This window comes from Saccostrea echinata, unplaced genomic scaffold (assembly GCF_033153115.1).
Source record: "Saccostrea echinata isolate AGI-Se365-2 ecotype Australia unplaced genomic scaffold, CSIRO_AGI_Sech_v1 ptg000008l, whole genome shotgun sequence".
NCBI lineage: Eukaryota > Metazoa > Mollusca > Bivalvia > Ostreida > Ostreidae > Saccostrea > Saccostrea echinata.
The window spans coordinates 1494139-1513951 of NW_026889757.1; the positions used below are offsets into that span (position 1 = coordinate 1494139).

The 19813-nt window shown below is 33.5% G+C and overlaps 3 protein-coding genes across 3 annotated transcripts in view; 1 reads left to right on the forward strand and 2 right to left on the reverse strand.

The window, feature by feature from the left end:
* Positions 1-3272: 3272 nt before the first annotated feature.
* Positions 3273-7805, reverse strand: LOC133181224 (mediator of RNA polymerase II transcription subunit 11-like). Its single transcript, XM_061315761.1, has 3 exons — positions 7707-7805; positions 7384-7524; positions 3273-3862 (listed from the first exon to the last, which is right to left on the reverse strand). The coding sequence occupies exons 1-3, from the start codon at positions 7801-7803 to the stop codon at positions 3687-3689; spliced, it is 414 nt and encodes a 137-aa protein (XP_061171745.1). The 5' UTR covers positions 7804-7805; the 3' UTR covers positions 3273-3686.
* A 218-nt stretch (positions 7806-8023) lies between these two features.
* LOC133180913 (very long-chain specific acyl-CoA dehydrogenase, mitochondrial-like) lies at positions 8024-17985 on the forward strand. Its single transcript, XM_061315365.1, has 19 exons — positions 8024-8149; positions 8449-8515; positions 10703-10775; positions 10930-10994; positions 11131-11239; positions 13025-13119; positions 13250-13381; positions 13548-13661; positions 13769-13854; positions 14030-14124; positions 14305-14408; positions 14759-14950; positions 15095-15157; positions 15277-15378; positions 15523-15620; positions 15747-15813; positions 15910-15982; positions 16385-16533; positions 16667-17985. The coding sequence occupies exons 1-19, from the start codon at positions 8088-8090 to the stop codon at positions 16805-16807; spliced, it is 1887 nt and encodes a 628-aa protein (XP_061171349.1). The 5' UTR covers positions 8024-8087; the 3' UTR covers positions 16808-17985.
* LOC133180914 (uncharacterized) overlaps positions 11355-19813 on the reverse strand; it is a 157397-nt gene continuing 148938 nt past the window's right edge. The window contains exon 4 of the transcript XR_009720414.1: positions 11355-11367. The gene's annotated coding sequence lies outside the window, so the exon portion shown is untranslated. The remainder of the gene's footprint in view (positions 11368-19813) is intronic.

A 19813-nucleotide genomic window follows, 5' to 3' on the forward strand; every position in this document is an offset into this window, starting at 1 on the left:
GAATGCTTACATGTATCTGTTCCAGGTCTACATTTACTGTATGAAGAAGCGATCTGAACTGTTCTGCTATACAAGATGTCACATAATATCTACCTTATAGAAACCCAGCATTGTTTTTTTATTAATGCTTTGTTTTCTTTGTTAAGTGGGTTTTTTTTTTACATGACTCTACATCAGTGACTGTCACGATAGTGTGTTTTTTTCATGAAACAGTATGTATTGGTCACATTAAAACTTTGATGACTGACTTTTCAAGAAAAAATATTTGTAATAATACCAAGCAATTTTGTCAAGCAAACATATGTCTTTTTAACGTATAAAGTGTGTATTGTAAGTGCTTTGTAATACATATACATTATGAATTAAATGCCATTTAACATGTGCATGTATAATGAGCTTCTAAAAAATATAATTATGGCCATTTGAGTTTCAGACATTTTACATCAAAAAAGGGTTTCTAATCTGAAACAGGTCATTATATTGAGCACTCGTGAGAGCTTTAAATGGAGGGTCCAATGTTTTGGTGTTGGATATTAAAGGAGCTTTGATTGTAATATTTGTGTTTGGCTTTTTAAGAGTATAAAACTGCAGTTCTAATGCAATTGTTTTGTAAAATGCATTTTGTTTATTGAATTTGCCGATGATTGGAATATGCAGTTAAATAAGCTTTAATGAGAGTGAAAGCTTTTGACTATGACATCATAATAGAACGACACAAAAACAATGCTTCGCGACATATTTCATGAAACAAAACTCAACAAAATGAGACTTACACATCAAACAAGATGCATAAATTGCATTAGAATGGGAATAACTATCTTTCCATTTGTTATTTGTGACCGTTAATGTTGATTTAAGGGTTGCAAACATACCTTTTACTGGCTCCCCTTATGTGTGGCTGGTAAAACTCAGTTTGCAAGTGTTAAATCGGCATTATTGGATACAAATAACAAATGAGAAGACAGTTATTCCCTAAATGCAGTTTTATGAAGCAGCATCAACTGGTCTTACAATTTGAATCTTGGGGTCATAACTGTGGTCCAAGGGCCAGAATCACTCTTCTGATAAATTGTACAACCCAGGTATCACTTCTAAGCCTCGTAGTATCTTATATATTTAGATAAAGCCGTGAAATTCCGAAAGTAGGTCACTGTGTCCTTCTTTTTCATTTACACTGTGACATACTTTTTGGTTAACACACCCTGAGAACCGAAGGTGCCTCAACTGACAATGTTTGATTTAAGATTATTTTGAAAATTCAGATATATCCATGGAAATCAAGAAATAGGATGCAGTGACCTATTTTTTGGATGACACAAGGACCCAAAATAGTCAACTAATAAAGTTTAATATTTTATGCCTCTTATCACCCTAAATATTGAGATGCAACTATTAAGGCCCCATGATGCATAAATGGACAAGTTTTGATGATCATAGGCTTCAAAGTATCCGAGATATACATCAAAACTAAATTGAAAATGAATACCTGCAAATTTCAAATAGTAGGTCAACATGACCTACTTTTGAGTCGTCAAAAAATCTAAAGATGCATCAACTGACAAGATTTGATGATCCTAGTCCTTATGGTAATCAAAATATCAATGTTTAACAAAACATAATTTTAGGTCAACTTTGAAGCGACCTTGAGACCATGCCCTATGCCCCAGGGTGATGCATTGAACATTTTTAATCTTCAACATATCCTCATCCTTGTGCGTAAGTTTGGTGGTTCTTGATTAGAAGGTTGTTTAGCAACCACTGCTTTTGTTTTTATCTCCCTTTGTTTGAGGGTCACATCCCTACTTTTAGTATAAATGAGAGCCCTTGGGCCAAGGACACTCTGACAAATTTTACAAAAATTGGACAAGGTATTCTTGAGATATGGCCCATATTCAAAAAGTTGATACACGCCACACAATTGGCCATAGTATTAGCTCTTTACGCCTTTAGCTCTGACAGAAGGCCTAATAATGCAGGAGTTTGGTGGACCCTTCTTAATGGAATTCTCCAATTATTCCTTCCTTACTTCACACTTATGACCTCCCAAACCCCAGCTCCAAGATTTCATATGAAAATGTTTTTCCAACAATAATAATTAGGTAGTTTTAGGCCACCCAAATTTTTTTTAAAAATATTCATTCTTGTGTACCCATGTGCAAACATCTTGCTCAGATGTTTATGTTCCTAAAATCAAGGTTTGGAAGCATATTGTTTTTACTTCATTTCTTATTTCTTCTCCTCTACTTTTTTCCCACAAGTGTTTTCAGGAACTACCCATGGAGACGAAACCTTTTAAGGGACAAGAGGCATGTTGTGTAGATGTGCAGAACAAAAGTAATTTTGCACACACATGCGTACGATTGTTAACCTTATTGTTTTGTATGAAATGCTTTGAAACAAACAATACATACATTTGTAAACAAATATCAGTACTCAAGTCAAAATGACAGAGTTGGATTACGATGAATGCATTTGCATGCACGTACCCTTCCTGAATCATCAAAGAAAGTTTATCTTATGTAATTGAGTGCTCCATACACTTATTTCTTAATTACACTCAATTCCATGCATGCCTGTTAGTGTACACCCCTATATATATCATCCATGCAAGTTAAGTCACCATAGAGCTAATACATGTAGTTACTTGGGAATGGACCTACTCCAAAAACTTAAACCTATTCACTTGTCCAGAAAATTTATGTCAGATCCAGCATTAGAAGCGAGTCTGGTTAATTCATCACTAGATGCATCATCCACGCAAGTTAAGTCACCATAAGTTACTTAAAGTTACTTGGAAATGGACCTGCTCCAAATACTTTAATCTGGTCACTCATTCAAAATATGTAGGTCAGATCCAGCATATGAGGCAAGTCAGGTAAAATGTAGGTGAATCCATAACATCATCATCAATGAAGTTAACTCACTATAGGGCTTAGAGTTACTTGGGGATGAACCTGCTCCAAATACAGTTGAACTTCGGTATCTCGAATATAATGGATATGTCAAAGTAACTTGGAAGTCCTTACCACTTATTCCTTTAGTATTTTACCCTTGATATCTTGAATCCTTGGATATCTCAAAGTTTTTCTCGGTCCCATGGAGTTTGAGATAACAAGGTTTGACTGTTAGTGTATTTCAACACAGTTACTTGTCCAGATTTTATAGATCAGGGGTAGCTTCTGAAGCACGTTGTTCTGATCTACATTTTTAAGTCATTATACAAAGAGCCTTTAAAAACGTGCATACAACCATTTTTTTCTTCTTTTAATGAAAATAACGTACATGTAAAATTAACATCATAATAATTAATATTTATGTACACTTGAACACTGCTTCACTATCCTAAAGAGTACATTTAATTACCTAAAATGTTTATTACTATAATGCACATTATCCTATAGATGTTGTTAACAAATCCATAATCACATGCAAAAACAGATTAGTGGATTCCATGCACAAAACATGATTCTTTTACAACTTGGGATCTAGGAGTCCATCCTATACCTAGGCATTTACTTTCCATTTCTCAAAATTTTCCATCTTCTGAATTTTTTAACAATGATTTAGCTGCCATATGAATACATGTTAGATACTCTGTATTACAGTAAATTGCACTTATTTACAGATGCAACTTGCATTGCTGCAATACAACATAAAGGGTCAAATACTATAAAGTCTAGACCCTGTCAGTGTTGTTCACTCATCTGTAACAAGTCCGACTGTGTGAGTTGCTGTCGATGAACCACAGGTTCTGCTGTCACTCTCTCCAGATCGTTAAGACGACTTCTGATGTGGTCAATGCGATGGTAGGCCAGTAATAGATCTTTTTGTGGGGCGTATGAAGAACCTTCATGAGGCTGTCCTGTTTAATGAATTGTAATAATATTATTACATGTATGCATGGTACTTGAATAAAAGAACCCAGAATCAATTTCAAAACATAACACCAAAATATTTTCTTTGGCTATAACAAGAATTATTGTAATATAGAAGCAATAAAACTTATCACATTGATCTACTTTTATTTCATTCAATTTAATCACTTTGTGTTCTGCTGAAGATTTTTTTGAAAATATTTTTTCTATAAATCCCTGTAAAAGATCATTTTAACCTGTTCACCTTCAGTGAGGTCACAATATGAACAGAAACACGACATGAGGATGCTTGCAAATTAATTGAAAGTCGTCTTTGCTAGCCAAGGGTTTCTGGTTCACTATTCTGGAGAGTAGGGGATCAGAAACCATTGGCTAGTGAAGATGATTGAAGGTTATTTTGATTGCTCAGAGTGGCTCCACCCTATCCCCAGGGGTCATGATTTGAACAAACTTGAATCTATACTATCTGAGAATGCTTCCATATAAATATGACTAATCATGGCTTTGCTGTTCTTGAGAAGTAAAATTTAAAGATTTTTTCCTAGGTTAACCTTTGATCATCCAGAGTGGCCCCACCCTACTCCCCATGGGTCATGATTTGAACAAACTTGAAACTACAATACCTGAGAATGCTTCCATATAAATGTGACTAATCAAGGCTTTGCTGTTCCCTAGAAGACATTTTTTTCCTATGTATTCCTATTTAAAACTCTGAGTGCCCATCATGGACCAACCCTACCCCCTGGGTGACTTGAGCAAACTTGAATCTACAATACCTGAGAATGCTTCCATATAAATATGACTATTCATGACTTTGCTGTTCTTGAGAAGAAGAATTTTAAAGATTTTTCCTATGTATTCTTAAGCAAAACTTTATCATCAATCATTATCAACTGCATGCTCTCAAAATTCGCACTCATATGTAGCAGGACTTGCAAAGTATGGATTCTTCTGGATATATTTTTTTGACTTGGCTAGTCCTCGGCCAAATTTCAGGTGAGTTGATTGTCCATAGTGGCCTTACCCGACCACAAGCAGTCATGGTTTAAAAAACCTTGAAACTACACTATCTGTAGATGCTTCCATATAAATATGATTAATCAAGACTTTGCTGTTCTTGAGAAAAAGAATTCTAAATATTTTTCCTATATATTCCCAACTTTGATCACCCATAGTGGCCCCACCCTACCCTACCCAAGTCAACTTGAACTCCATATATCAACTTGTAACCTAAAGGAAAAAGTTGACTTGTAACCAAGAGTCTAATTATGAGCTAACTCCTTCATTTAACTAGATAATATTTCACTTATAATATGTAGACATTATCACAGATATATAGATTTCGTATTTGTATGAAGATGCTGAATAACAGAAAAACTTGAAGAATGCAGAATTATAATCATCTCCCATTGTTCACCATGGTGTGACATTTCTGCAGGGATATACAGTGCCTGGCAGTAAATGAATCATAATTTTATTCTTTCACTATACTTTTCTTTGAAAAAAAAAATATTGTATTATTGGTGGCTCATTTATTATGACCATTGCTACATTAAATGCCAAATTTCTATTAGTTTCTTCATAATATACAAAATTGCAAAATAATTTCATCAGTAGGTGTCACATCACAGGTCATTGTGATATTGAAATATAAGGACTCAAATTTGTTAATAAATCATTGTAATTTGAGGTTAAAAACTTTGCCTTGATGATTTCATAAATTATCCTGAATGATTAGTGTATCATTTTAGTAGCTTAAGACCGCGGAACATTAACTGGCAAAATTGGAAATATGCAGCTTATGTCATTTTCGTCTGTTACAGTCAAAACATTTAATGATAGACAATGAAATGGGCGGGTACAATTCGGCATGGACGTCTGCGAAAACATTGGATTGAAATTGCAATTCGAAATTCATTTTCAATCCACCTCAGCTAGGCTAGAACGCACGGTGTTACTGATTGACACAGAAGACAAATAATTTGAAATATATATAAATCAGAATTTTCTATCCCATGTTTTTAAAGAAATATAAAGGGACAAATATTTGATTTCTGTTTGGTATGTGTGTGTTGGGGGGTTGGAAGGGGGGGGGGCTGAACGATCTTTGAAATGAATAAGAATGTTTTATTTTAGTTTGGACAACCCCTCCCTGTTTTTGTTTGTCAAACATTTTTCAGAGAAGAAAAAACTAAAAAATAAAAGCTCTTGTCATCCTAGAAATTAATATATTCTTCATGTAAAGGCATGATCCGACTCGACAATTTTTGACTCCCCCCCCCCCCCCCCCCCCCCCCCCCCCCGCCTTCTAGAATCAAATGGCCATCCCTTGAAAAAATAATCTCTGTATTCTAGGACTTTGACGTGTCCTTAAAATTATAGGCTAAAAAACTCAAATAAATAATTATGAATTTCAAACAATATGTATTTGGGAATTGAATTTATTTGTCTTTTGAATCATACATTCACACTTAAGGTTTGAAAACAGCTCAGATGGATTGAAATTGAATTTCAAATTTTTTTCAGTGAAGAAGAAAATAAATAATGTCTTTTGTCATCCTACAAATATTTAATATATTCTTTCATGTGAGACATAACCATAAATAATCTGATTCGACAAAATTTGCCAGCCCCCCCCCCCCCCCCCAACTTCTGGAATCAAATGGTCTTCCCCTAAAAGAATATACATATAGCTATATCTCCTATAACTTTTGTTTGTCCTCAAAATAGGAAATTGTTATACATTAATTTGAAACTATACGCATTTGGGAACTGAAATTATTTGTCGTTTCGATCATACATTATAACTTTGCGAAAAATAGCTCAGGTGGATTGAAAATGAATTTCGAATTGCAATTTCAATCCAATGTTTTCGCAGACGTCCGTGTCAAATTGTACCCGCCCACTTCATTGTATATCATCAAGTGTTTGACTGCGACAGATGGAAATGACGTAAGCTGCATATTTCCAATTTTGCCAGTTAATGTTCCGCGGTCTTAAGACAAGAAAACTTGAACAACTCTCCATAATTAAGTGAAAAAATCATTGAAATTGGGCAAAAATTGACTCACAATAATTTTGTATAAAAATTGGTTTTACACTGAAATATACAGTGTAAATGTGGTAATTCAAAATACATGAAAAATCAAAACTCAGAACACATATTTTGAAAGGGGGTCTCAGGTCTCCCCTCAAAAACCTAGTGTGAAACTTGTAACCCAAGTCTTGGTTATGAGTTGACTTTGCCATTTAGTTACAAGTTGACTTTGCTGTCTAGTTATGAATTGACCAGCTGGGTTTGAGTTTACAAGTCAGTCAGGTTAGGAGTTGACTTGATACCATCCTATGCCCTCTCAAGTCTCAACTTCATTTGCTTGCATTTTTTTTAAAATTCCCTTCATACAATTTGTTTACACTCATGCTCTTGCTCCCTCATGTGATTGCCCACACATTCCCGTGCCATCAGCCTCTCTCTGCTATTTGTTTACTAAAATTGAAGTAAATTTACCCGTAGAAACTTGTGTAAGGTAGTTGATATGTCCTGTTAACTTCTTTTCTACATCTACCAGAGTTTTAATAAAGGTGGTGGTGTGGGATTCAACATTTTTCATCACTGGTTTGTCTTTCGATAATTCTTGAAGAGCAGATCCTGAATATAAATTGATGAAATATAACAAATAAAAATATGGTAACAATTATAACTGTATGTATATATGCAGTACCTAGAGCTACTGAAAGTGAAATGTGACTGTTTTCCCGAATTTTCTCTGAAATATTTTTCTCTCTGAAAAGGTTCCACGAATTCGCATTAAACATTAATTTTTATTGCACCTGCACTCTGAATAGCATTGACTATATCACCCTCAACCGCCTCGAGTTGCTTCAATCTTTCAACAGTCGACGATGGTGCCGATGAACTTCCAGCCATTTTTGCACTTATTTTGATTTGTATACCGATCCCGATTATAATATTAAAATAATTGTTCACTATGTTTGTTTTTATTTCTTTATTATTATTATTATTATTATTATTATTATTATTATTACATTTTTGATGCAGGGATAGCTTTTTCATTTTTCATTTACCCCCCCCCCCTTTTCAATATAACGCATGCGCGTTCATTGTCCTACGAACCGGACGTTGATGTACCTCTTTCGTAAACATTGACTACTGCTAGCCAAGTGTTGTTGAAGTGAACGCTAGACGGGAAAATGTTGAGAACTTCTGCATTTTTTTCTTCTCTTGGTAGAAGATCAATTGTTGGAAACTTCAGGTAATAAGAGTAACTCTTGGAAACCCATTTGATTTGATTTAACAATGATTTGGCTAAAAACGTAGTTTGACATCTTCTGGACTTTGGACTCGAAATTGCACATTACCATAAATTTACATTATACAGCTATTAAGATTGAAGCAATATAAGATTTTTTCTTGTTTGATTAGGAGAGTTTGATATCAAACTTTTATACTAAATGGGTTTTCAATATACAATTTTTAATAATAGACAAAAGCTAATAAAAATATCCAATTATGCAACATATATTTTACTGAAAGTTATGTTTGTTTTATTAGATATGCAAGTTCAGCAGCAGCTCAGAAGAAGACAGATGAGCAAAAGGCTTCACCAAGCAAAGCCCAGGTAAAGTTTCTTTGGGTTTTTATGTCTGTTATGTATAGTACGTATGTACACATGCAGATTTGAAAATGGCATTAAACAGTTAAAGAAGTACTATACTGACATCACAACTGAAAGTAATTGTAGAACCAATATGTGGTATTTTTTCGTATTTGTTGGAGTTTTCATGACATGTAAAATATTTGATAATGATTTTGTCCATCCCTTATCAACGATTAAGGAGAATATAGCTGGTCATAGGTGTTTGGCCAGTAACCCAAAGGTTGCTGAATGATTCAAGCCCAAGTGTGGGCACTAGATGTTGTGTGTTATGTCCTTAGACAGGGCACTTTATCTGCATTGTATTGGTACACTCAGCTGCAATGGGTACCAACTTATGCTTGGGATTAACCTGTGATGGATTAGTGTCCCAACCTTGAGGGAGTCAATGACTCTCATTTACTTAGCACAATATTTAGGTATAAGCAGAGGTTTTATGAGCCTTATGGCTCAGAGAAGGATATAAGTTTAAAGGAAAATTTAGTAAAAATGGGAAAGATAGAAAAAATTTAGGTTAACAGAGACATGATGAGATGGTAAAGAAATAATACAAACAACATTGTTGTAGATGAGTGTAATAAGTATAAAGAGTATGGCTATCAACTCCAATGCAAAAGTTTGAAAGTCATTTTCTTATAGCTTGCAAGAGGAGGTTTGGGGATACAATTTGACAGTGACAAATTTAATAAGGTTTAATTACATGCATTTCAATCATTGAAATATTTTATATCATATTTTCAAAGGGTAGATGAAAGTGTTTGATACACTTAGTTATTATAAACTAATTTTTGATACCCAGTTTATGAAGATAGGTTGAATCTGTCAATCAAGGTCCAATTCCTTTTCTGTAGTTTGTTAGATTAACAGGTGATATGTTTTTGATCTAAAACAATGTAAATGTTAGGGACAATAGGTTTTGGGTGTTTAATTATTATTTTTAACATGTTCAACATTGTAAATACACTCAAACTACAAATGTATAGAAAAATTTGGAAAAGGTGATTTTTTTTTTTTTTGGTCTCCCACTTTCTTGAAGGGAGGGGGGGGGGATTAAATCTTATCTGTCTGTCTGTCAGTCTCTGTGCATATAACAGAAACTTTAACCTTAGTCATATTTTTTGAATAAGAAAAGATTGTTATTTTTTCTTTTGTACATTACCCGTGACCTTTCCAAATATGCTATAATTTTTGCCTCCACAGAGCTTAATTGACCCTTTTTGGTACAGGGTCTTTTACCCTTGTAATTGGGAATTTCGAATTGAAAAAGAGGCAAAGTGTGACATTATTGATGTCTTATATTATGTTTAACTGTCCATTTGAGAGTTAGATTGTAAGTTTATTCTCTATATACATCTTTATGAATCAATGAAACACCATAAACGGGGACCAAAGTTTTGTGTTATATTTCAATATGATAGTCAAGAGGAAATAAGTGCACATATTTACAAATGTATAGTAATTCACACAAAAAGAATGATTATATGATTTAATAAAATGTTTATACTCTGTTTTGTGAATTAAAGTTTGAGCAGGCCTTTCAAAATCTGATTGCACCTGATACTTTTACCTGGCTGAAATCATGATTGTACATTTACCTCCAAAATTATTTGTTGGAGAAAAATGATAACATATTTGATTAAAATCACTTCCACAAGGTACCTCCTATTATTTTTTTGTAAAAATACCACCTGTGCTAATCTTTTTGAAAGTCCTGTTTGAGCATTTAAAGATTAATGATTATTGAAAGAAAAAAATGAGGACTTGTACATTTTCATATGTCAGTAATTGATGGTAGGAGTTGTATACTGTTGAGAAGAAATTGGAAAGAATTACCATGTTAGCATTTATTTTTCATGTCTATCCATTACTTTGATATATGTCTATCTTAATTAGTATATAAAAACAATTTTTTTAAACATTTAGTGTCAAGTATAGATATAGATCTACCCTAACATGTATGCTTGTTGTTCGCTACTTCATATGGCATATCTTTTTTTTTACCATATAAAGTGCTGCTCTGAAAAATTGTATTATTGAAAACATAGACATGTGTGTTAAATACATATTTATCTTTATGTAAGTTGACCATATGATCTAAGTATTCAGATATTTTAAGCTCTTTTTTATAGACTATGTTTTTTTTTATTTTAGGAGTCAAAGTCATTTGCCATGAACATTTTCAGAGGGATTGTAAAAACAGACCAAGTTTTTCCTTTCCCAGAAGGTATGTTCATGTTATGAGTAAAATGTATTGAAATAAAATCTATCAATTTCCAATGTCATATTGATAATTTTTTAATGTAAAACTAACAAAAAGTGGTATGTACTTTTCTAGTTGTGAAACATATATGTACATGTAAAGTTGCCATTGTTTGTAGTGTTGGATAATGAACAAAGTGAAACCTTGAAGATGCTTGTGGATCCATGTGCCAAGTTCTTTGAAGTATTACATGATGAATTAGTCTCTCTATTAACATCTGATTTAGATCCTATTTCAAGTTTCAAATTTTGATAATGAAACGAATGTTTTGTTTTCTTATAATTGTGATGATAAAGAGAAATGCTTCCATTATTTATAGGAGGTTAATGATCCTCAGAAAAATGACAGCCTGGAGAAAGTGGAAGAGCCTGTTATGGAGGGATTAAAGGAGATGGGAGCTTTTGGTCTGCAAGTGCCTGTTGATAACGGTAAAAAAATGTCACTCAAACATTTATATAATAGTGTTGTACTTTGCATGCACTATGCCTAAATAGAAGTCAGGGTTTGACACATGGTGCACGAGCCAGAGGCGAGTGCACTATGTGTCAATTAAACCCTGACTACTATTTAGGCATAGTGCATGCAAAGTTCAACACTATTATTATTATTATTATGTTGACTGTTGTATAAAAACGACAATATTTTCTCCATTTCCAATGTTTCATCACCTCTTACATTCATGTTAGTACACCCCTATTATGACGCCACGTTGTGCTACATATGTACGTCATAATCTTTTTTCTTTAATTTTGAATGTTCCATGTACAGATAGTTTCAGAGAATATTAGTTGAGTGAAGGGGAAAAAATTGCAAGAAACTATTTTAGAAATATTATTTTGTTTATATTTAGCTCACCTGAGCCGAAGGCTCAAGTGTCTTTTCTGATTGAAATTTGTCCCTTGTCTGTCGTCGTTGTCATCGTCGGCGATGTTGTCATTGTAAACTTTTCACATTTTCATCTTCTTCTCAAGAACCACTGAGCCAATTTCAACCAAACTTGCCACAAAGTATCCTTGGGTAAAGGGAAATCAAGTTTGTTCAAATGAAGGGCCACTCCTTCTTCCAAGGGGAGATAATTATGAATTCATGAAAAATTAATGGCATCATTTAAAAATCTTCTAAAACCACTGTGCTTGAAAATATGAAACTTATATGGAAGCATCCTCAGGTAGTGTAGATTCAAGTTTGTTCAAATCATGACCCCCGGGGGTAGGGTGGGACCACAATGGGGGGTCAAAGTTTTACATAGGAATACGTAGGAAAAATCTTTAAAAAAATCTTCTTCTCAAGAACAGCAAAGCCATGATGGGTCATATTTATATGGAAGCATCCTCAGGTAGTGTAGATTCAAATTTGTTCAAATCATGACATGACCCCCAGGGGTAGGGTGGGGCCACAATGGGTGATCAAAGTTTTACATAGGAATATATTGGGAACATCTTTAAAAATCTTCTTTTCAAGAACAGCAAAGCCATGATTAGTCATATTTAAATGGAAGCATCATCAGGTAATGTAGATTGAAATTTGTACCAATCATGACCCTCCCCCCCCCCCTGAACCAGTTTTATATTTAAACTTTTCAAGACTGAACTGATTTCTGCTTTTTCCTAGCCAGAGTGCTCAGGTGAGTGATGTGGCCCCTGGGCCTCTTGTTTTTCTTGAAGTGTAAAATATTTGAAACTAGGTTTATATATATTTTAATACAGTGGTTTAGATAATGGCGTCTGTGGCGTAATCGGTAGCGCGTTGGACTGACAATCTCGGGGTCGTCAGTTCGATCCCCGGCGTGAGCACTATCGGATTTTCTTCAGAAAAAGAAGCCATGCACTATTTCAGCATAGTATGCATATGTTATATAAATCCTTAGAACACTATGCGAAAATGGTTGGGTATTGATTATTTATATAGAGACAAACTGACAGGAAGCATAATAATACGCAATAGTGATACAGACTAAGTATAACAAAGAATAAGAAGATATACAATGTTTATAACTTTAATTATATTACAGTAAAATGAAGGAAATATATACTCTCAATATCACAAACACAAAATTCATTATATCTGTTTAGATGATTTTTAAAGGAAAACTTACTGTTTGAATTACATGTATTTCAAAATTGTGTCAAAACATTAATAAACTTTATTTAGTAGCATGTATAATCATACAGAATTAGACAACTTGAAGATGTTTACATTTTTTCTTTCAACAGGTGGTCTTGGCCTGACTAACACCCAGTATGCTCGTTTGGTGGAAATTGTTGGGTCACATGATCTTGGTGTTGGAATCACATTGGGTGCTCATCAGGTTTGTATCATGAATGGTTTGGAGATAAATCATGAAAGGCTGTAGGAAATTATTTCAGGAGTCACATTATAAACTTACTTTTTGCCATTTAATAGGTTATGTTTCTTTTACTGTCTTTATTACATTGCAGTCTATAGGTTTCAAAGGAATCATTCTGTTTGGAACACAAGAACAGAAAGACAAGTATCTCCCTGACCTAGCATGTGGTAAAAACATGGCTGCTTTTTGTTTGACAGAACCAAGCAGTGGCTCGGATGCTGGTGTAAGCTCTTTGTTAAACTCCATTAATACAGACTCAATAAATTGTTTAAAATGAAAAATATATGTATTTTAAAGACTGAATTTCAATTTACATATGAAGCATATCGTTTCTTCTATCTATGCAGGAGTACATATGTATCTATTAGACATCTATCTTATAATTACAGTCCATCAAAACCAAGGCAGTTCTTTCCCCTGATGGCAAACATTACATCCTGAATGGCAGTAAAATTTGGATCAGTAATGGAGGACTTGCAGAAATCTTTACTGTATTTGCTAAGGTTTGTGTGTTTTTTGCCTGGATAAAAATAAAAATATTCAAATCATGCAGATAAGCTAGAATGATGTTTACCAATATAAGTTTATTTTTCTCCTTCATTGCTTACAGACACCTGTTAAGGATGAGAAGACTGGAGCAACAAAGGAGAAAGTCTCTGCCTTCATTGTGGAGAGGTCTTTTGGAGGTGTTTCCAAGTATGAGAATATATTCTATGTGCTTCTTTCTCTTTTAATTGTACTTTACAAAATGACACAAAACACTGAAATAAAACTGCAAAGATATTATATCGTCTGAAAATCTGTTATAATTGATAAAAAGAACCATTGCCTAGATATGTCACTGACATTAAATGGGTTTATTCTGTAACAGTGGGCCTCCCGAGAAAAAGATGGGAATTAAAGCCTCCAACACAGCTGAGGTTTACTTTGAGGATTGCAAGGTTCCTGTAGAAAATCTTCTTGGAGGTAAAATATTTTAATATTCTTAAAATGTAAAAAAAAAAAAAAAATGTTATTTTAATATATAAGCTGTGTACCATTTAAATGACTTGTTATAAAAAATCTTTAGAACAATATTTCATAATGTTCTTGATTTTTTATTGTGAGAGTTGTGTCCCTTGTGTTGACAAGATTTCTTATTCACAGGGGTTGGAGATGGATTCAAGGTTGCCATGAATATTCTGAACAATGGAAGATTTGGTATGGCTGCAGCTCTGTCAGGCACCATGTCATCCTGTATCAAGAAAGCTGTAAGTACATTATTACATGTAGTAGTGTACTGTAAACCAACTATTATTTGTGATTTGTCAGTGTAAAATCTATCCATGACAACTAATTTTTGCAACTGAGAAATTGTTTTTAATAAATAGACAATGAAATAAAAAGTTCGCAGGAGAAAACCTTAATGATTAGAAAAGGTCAAGGAACTCGCGAATATTCTCGTATGCAAATAAAGGTTGGATTACAATATATAATGAAGGTTAAACTTGTTATTTTTATTTAAGATTGTTGATGCTTTGTTTTGATTTTTGCCACTTATTTTAATACATACACACTGAAAAAAAAGATTTCATAGATAATTGCATTAATTTCTCTGCAGGTTGAACATGCTTCTCAGAGGAAACAGTTTGGTGATCTAATCAGTAACTATGGGGCGATACAGGAGAAGATTGGCCGTATGGTGATAATGCAGTACGTCACCGAGTCCATGGCTTACATGCTCTCTGCCAATATGGACCAAGGCTCCACAGAATTCCAGATAGAGGCTGCAATCAGCAAGATTTACGCTTCAGTATGGATTGATAGTTTTATATTATTGAAGTACATGTACAATATTCTTATTCTACAATATTTTTGTAGGTAAGGGAATGAAAATGTTTTTATATTATCAGATTCAACTGTACATATTTATGTGACACACTGATTTAATTAACAGGAAGCTGCATGGTTTTGTGCTGATGAGGCAATCCAAATTTTGGGAGGAATGGGATATATGAAGGTTTGTACAAAAATATGGTTTGAATATTTCTGTATTTAATGTTGAAGTACTTTCGCATAATTACATGGTTATTGAAAGTAAAATATCATGAACAATTATCTGGGTTTTCTTCCTTGTAGGATTGCGGCTTGGAGAGAGTGATGAGAGATTTAAGAATTTTCAGAATTTTTGAAGGAACCAACGACATTCTCAGACTTTTCATTGCTCTAACTGGAAGTCAGGTATAAAAACTATATAAGATCATTTTGTACTCCATGAACCCCCCCCCCCCCAAAAAAAAAATTGATTTGTTTGACATTACCATTCACAGTAATTATTGAATCCTGTATCTTAAAACAATGTACACCAAAAGATATTTTTTATAGTATGCTGGAAACTACCTCAAAGAACTGAAGAAAGCCATGTCCAACCCCTTAGGTAACATTGGAATGTTCTTGGAGTATGGCAGCAAAAAAGTACTCAAGTAAGAAACATATTCCTACCTAGAATCATAAAGTGAATTATGATTAAGAATATTTATAAATAGGGTTGGATTTCTCATACTGTAGTTAGAAATTGAATATTAAAAAAATGAATATAAACTTTGCAGGTCAAAAGCTGATGATAATGGAGCTAAAGCTCTTATCCATCCTTCACTAATGAACTCTGCTGACCAGGTAACAAGTTAATTTAGCATTCTATAATAGAAATTTGTTAAGGTTTACACACAATTTGATGTCTGAAAAGTTGTGTTACTCTCAATTATATTTCAGACTTTTGCTGCTATTGGTGATTTTGGATCTACTGTAGAACAACTTCTTATGACCCATGGCAAAAATATCACCAGTAAGATATATTTATTTATTTTGAAATAAATATACATGTACATAAAAGTTGGTTATGGCTAGAGGATAGGTCATGACTGAATCAGTGCATTTAAACCATAGAGGTAAAAGAGATTCATTCTCTGGAAGTCTTGACTGAGCCATAATATGGAAATTCGAGATTGTAGAAGCTCATACTTATAAAGTGGTCGCCCATGACCAGAGGTTGTATTATGACCCTGCACCAAGGTTATTCATAAAGAACACGAACAAACCAATTGGCAGTGTAAGATTCTTTGGAAGAGCTCATTTGAATTTGCCCACAGGCTTAGGTTTGGGGGAGGGTGTGTGTGTATTACATTTGAACAACTTTAAGTATCTTGGGGAACTAGCAAGCTTGATTGAATTCTGATGTACATTTCAGACCAGCAGTTCCTACTCAAGAGAGTTGCAGACTCAGCCATTGATATCTATGGCATGGTTTCTGTCCTTTCAAGAGCCTCAAGGTCACTCAAAGAAGGACACAGTTCAGCTGACCATGAGGCAACTATTACCAAAGTATTCTGTAATGAGGTACATTTTTATATATTTTTGAAACAAAAAAATGTATTCATCAAGCCATGTTAACCCATATATCCAAAGATATTTAAATAAATATATTCAATGTCACACAATTTTTAGAGTTTCAATATGCATTTATTAACAGGCCAAAGCTAGAGTTGACACAAACCTACTGGCTTGCCATGCTACAAAGGGTGAAAAGGAAAATTTCAATGGGCTTGAGAAGATTTCCAAAGATGTGGTTGCAAATGGAGGGCTTCTACAGAAACATCCACTAGGATTCTAAGGATTTTTTTCTTACTTACATCAGGGAGGACAATTTCAACACAGTGCACTGTTACAGTATTTCTGTCAACTCATTTTATGTTTGATTCATCACAGAAAACTTATTTACGTAACTTAAAAAAGGGACTTGTTATTTTATAATACAACAACCTTTTTTCCAACTTGTATCCTCATATAGATGTGACTAGTTTATGATTGAACTACATGTATTTTTGTATTCAGTAGTTACGTTTGTATTTTGCTTGTTGAATTCACCCTCTCTGATTGTGACATGATTGTCTTTCTAATTCTGTAATGAGTTGTGGCTTTATGTATTACCTCATCATATACCATTTAAAGCCTTCATGCATGAATACTTTATGTTTCATACATCTGACAATGACACTCTGTTTTATTCAGGTTTATGTTTTTCCATTTTGTAGATCTTGAAGATAACCTGTGATAAGAATTATTTCATTTGCTGGTGATAAATGTTTCATTTTTGAATATATATATTTTGTAAGAATGGTACCTGTACAATTTATGTGCAGTAGAATTTTGGTATGATTTTTTTCCTGGTGAATATTTGATTGTTAGATCATATGTAGACTTAACTGAACAAGGTAGTTTATACTAGTACACATATAGTTGTAGTATAAGTAGATTGATTTCTTTTTGCATCCTTTGAGGTACATGTACAATGTATTTCTGACATTTTTATTTGAAAGTGGAAAAATATTACTGTCCAAAACCTTGTGTATTTAGTTTTAAAAAAGAATATCAAGAGCTGTTAAAAGAGCAGAAGTGTTAAATGCAACTTGCCACATTAGATAATGTCAATTTTTTATTTATTGGAAAATGTGTGAACTGTTAATGAATGAATCTCGAGAAATGAGGCAGTGAGAAAGAGGCATAATATCTGTGTACACCCAATCAAAGTTCTGCAATGCCCAGCAATGCAATTTGTAATATAAAGTTTTTCTGCGGGATTTTAGAACAAAATTATTGATTTTTAAGCAGAAAGCCAATAAGTTTAGCATGAATGTGAAATGTTTGAATGTGGAATCACATTGATTTACCACTAGAAATTGTATATTTAAAATTTGTTGTGATGGCACTCTGATATTTAAAGCAATGAATATTGGGTTCTTCATCAGTTGTATAAAGTTTCATTTGGTGTAAATAAATTTTCTAGCAAAATTTTCCTCAGTACTGTTTAAATATATTTGAAGCTCCAGTGAGCTTCTTTGATCACTTGTGCAAGATCAATCAATATGTCTATTAACCTTACACATTTCAACTTCTCCAAATCACTGTGCCAATTTCAACCAAACTTTTCACAGATATATTTGTGTTATGAGGCAATATCCTCTTCCAAGGAAGAAGGGGGGGATAATCAAAGAAAGACAAAGTATAGTACAGTCAAACCTCATTACCTCAAACTTAATTATTATCATTGTTCTAGATGAAAAATAAATGAAATTAAACTCTTTTTCAAGAACCAGTTGGTCAGAAAAGATGAAACGTATATGAGAATAAGTTTTAAATTTTCAAACCATGGACCTGGCAGATGTGCTGGATCTCAGTTTTACATGGTTATATACAGAGATTTTTTTTCTCTAGAACAGCAGTCGATATTGTTGAGGGAGGATCGAGAAAGTATGACTACTGACACATTTTTAGCTCACCTCAACGTAGTTGAGATTAACTTAATATGCTGTACCACTGGCGTTGTTGTCCCAGTTAAGAGTCAGTCCATTCCAATTAACTATAAGCCTACCTGGACAGAACTTGCATGGATGATGCATCTAGGGATGGACACTAACAGACTTGCTTGATGCTGGATCTGACCTACATTTTCCAGATGAGTGACCAGATTAAAGTTTTTGCAGCAAGTCCATGCCCAGGGAACTTTAAGACCTACTTGGACCAAACTTGCATGGATGATGCATCTAGGGATGTACGTCTTTTTTAAACTTGGTTTTTCTTGACTGAAAGTGTCAGAGTCTTTATTTTAACAACTTTTAAGTGTATTTAAGGTTCATAAACCCTCCGCTCACTCATATAAAATGTTTCTTTAACTCTTATGATTTTCCAAAAGAAATGTATTTTAAAAGTAAAATACAATTATAGCATAGCTTGAGGGGCAAAATTGGACAAAAAAGACACTTCAACTTGACAAATTTATAAAGAAGTAATAGACATATATATGTGTCATTATATGTCGTTATCTCTCTTATCAGAGTATCAATGAAACCTTAAAGTAGATTTAAAATTTTATTACGTTTAATGGTATTGTTTATGAAGAGAGAGAGAGAGAAAATGACATTTGATCTTCTTACCAAGGCATCTGATACATGTAAAATATAGAACAACAGTCACATATATATATTTAATGCAAAAATCAGTTCGACAATATTTAAAACATTTTTAAGAAAATATATGCATACAAAATAATATGACAAGTGATGAATAGGGGGAAAAAGTCATTGATGTAGCATAAATTTAGTCTACAACAGTAAGTAGATTTAATGTAATCTTTTGGTTTTGACTCCAGGACAAGGAGATATGTTCACAATATAAATTGTACCCAGGCATAAGCCTCGAAACATTCATTTGAATGGAATTCAAATTTCAATGGAATCTAAACTCAAAGTGTTTGTTTGTTTGTTTGTCGTTGTTTTTTTTTTTTTTTTTTTTTTTTTGACTTGAAGAAAATTGTTTCATATGAAGGCGTACATATTGAGTTAATCTAGTTCATTTCAACATGGGGTACCTGCCATATTTCTGCAGGACAAATGTTCAAAGAAAATGAAGTATTACGTATACGGAAGAAAAAAAGTAATGATTAATGTATTTTTGTTCTGGAATCAAGGTTTCCATTAAACAGTCAAGGTTTCCATTAAACAGTTAAGACGACAAGATCATTAATTTCAATTTTAATGTGGGACATCGCAACACATCTCCACATGCATGCACATGGTGTTTGCCTTGCGCATAATAAATCCCAATCATCGTATTTGATATG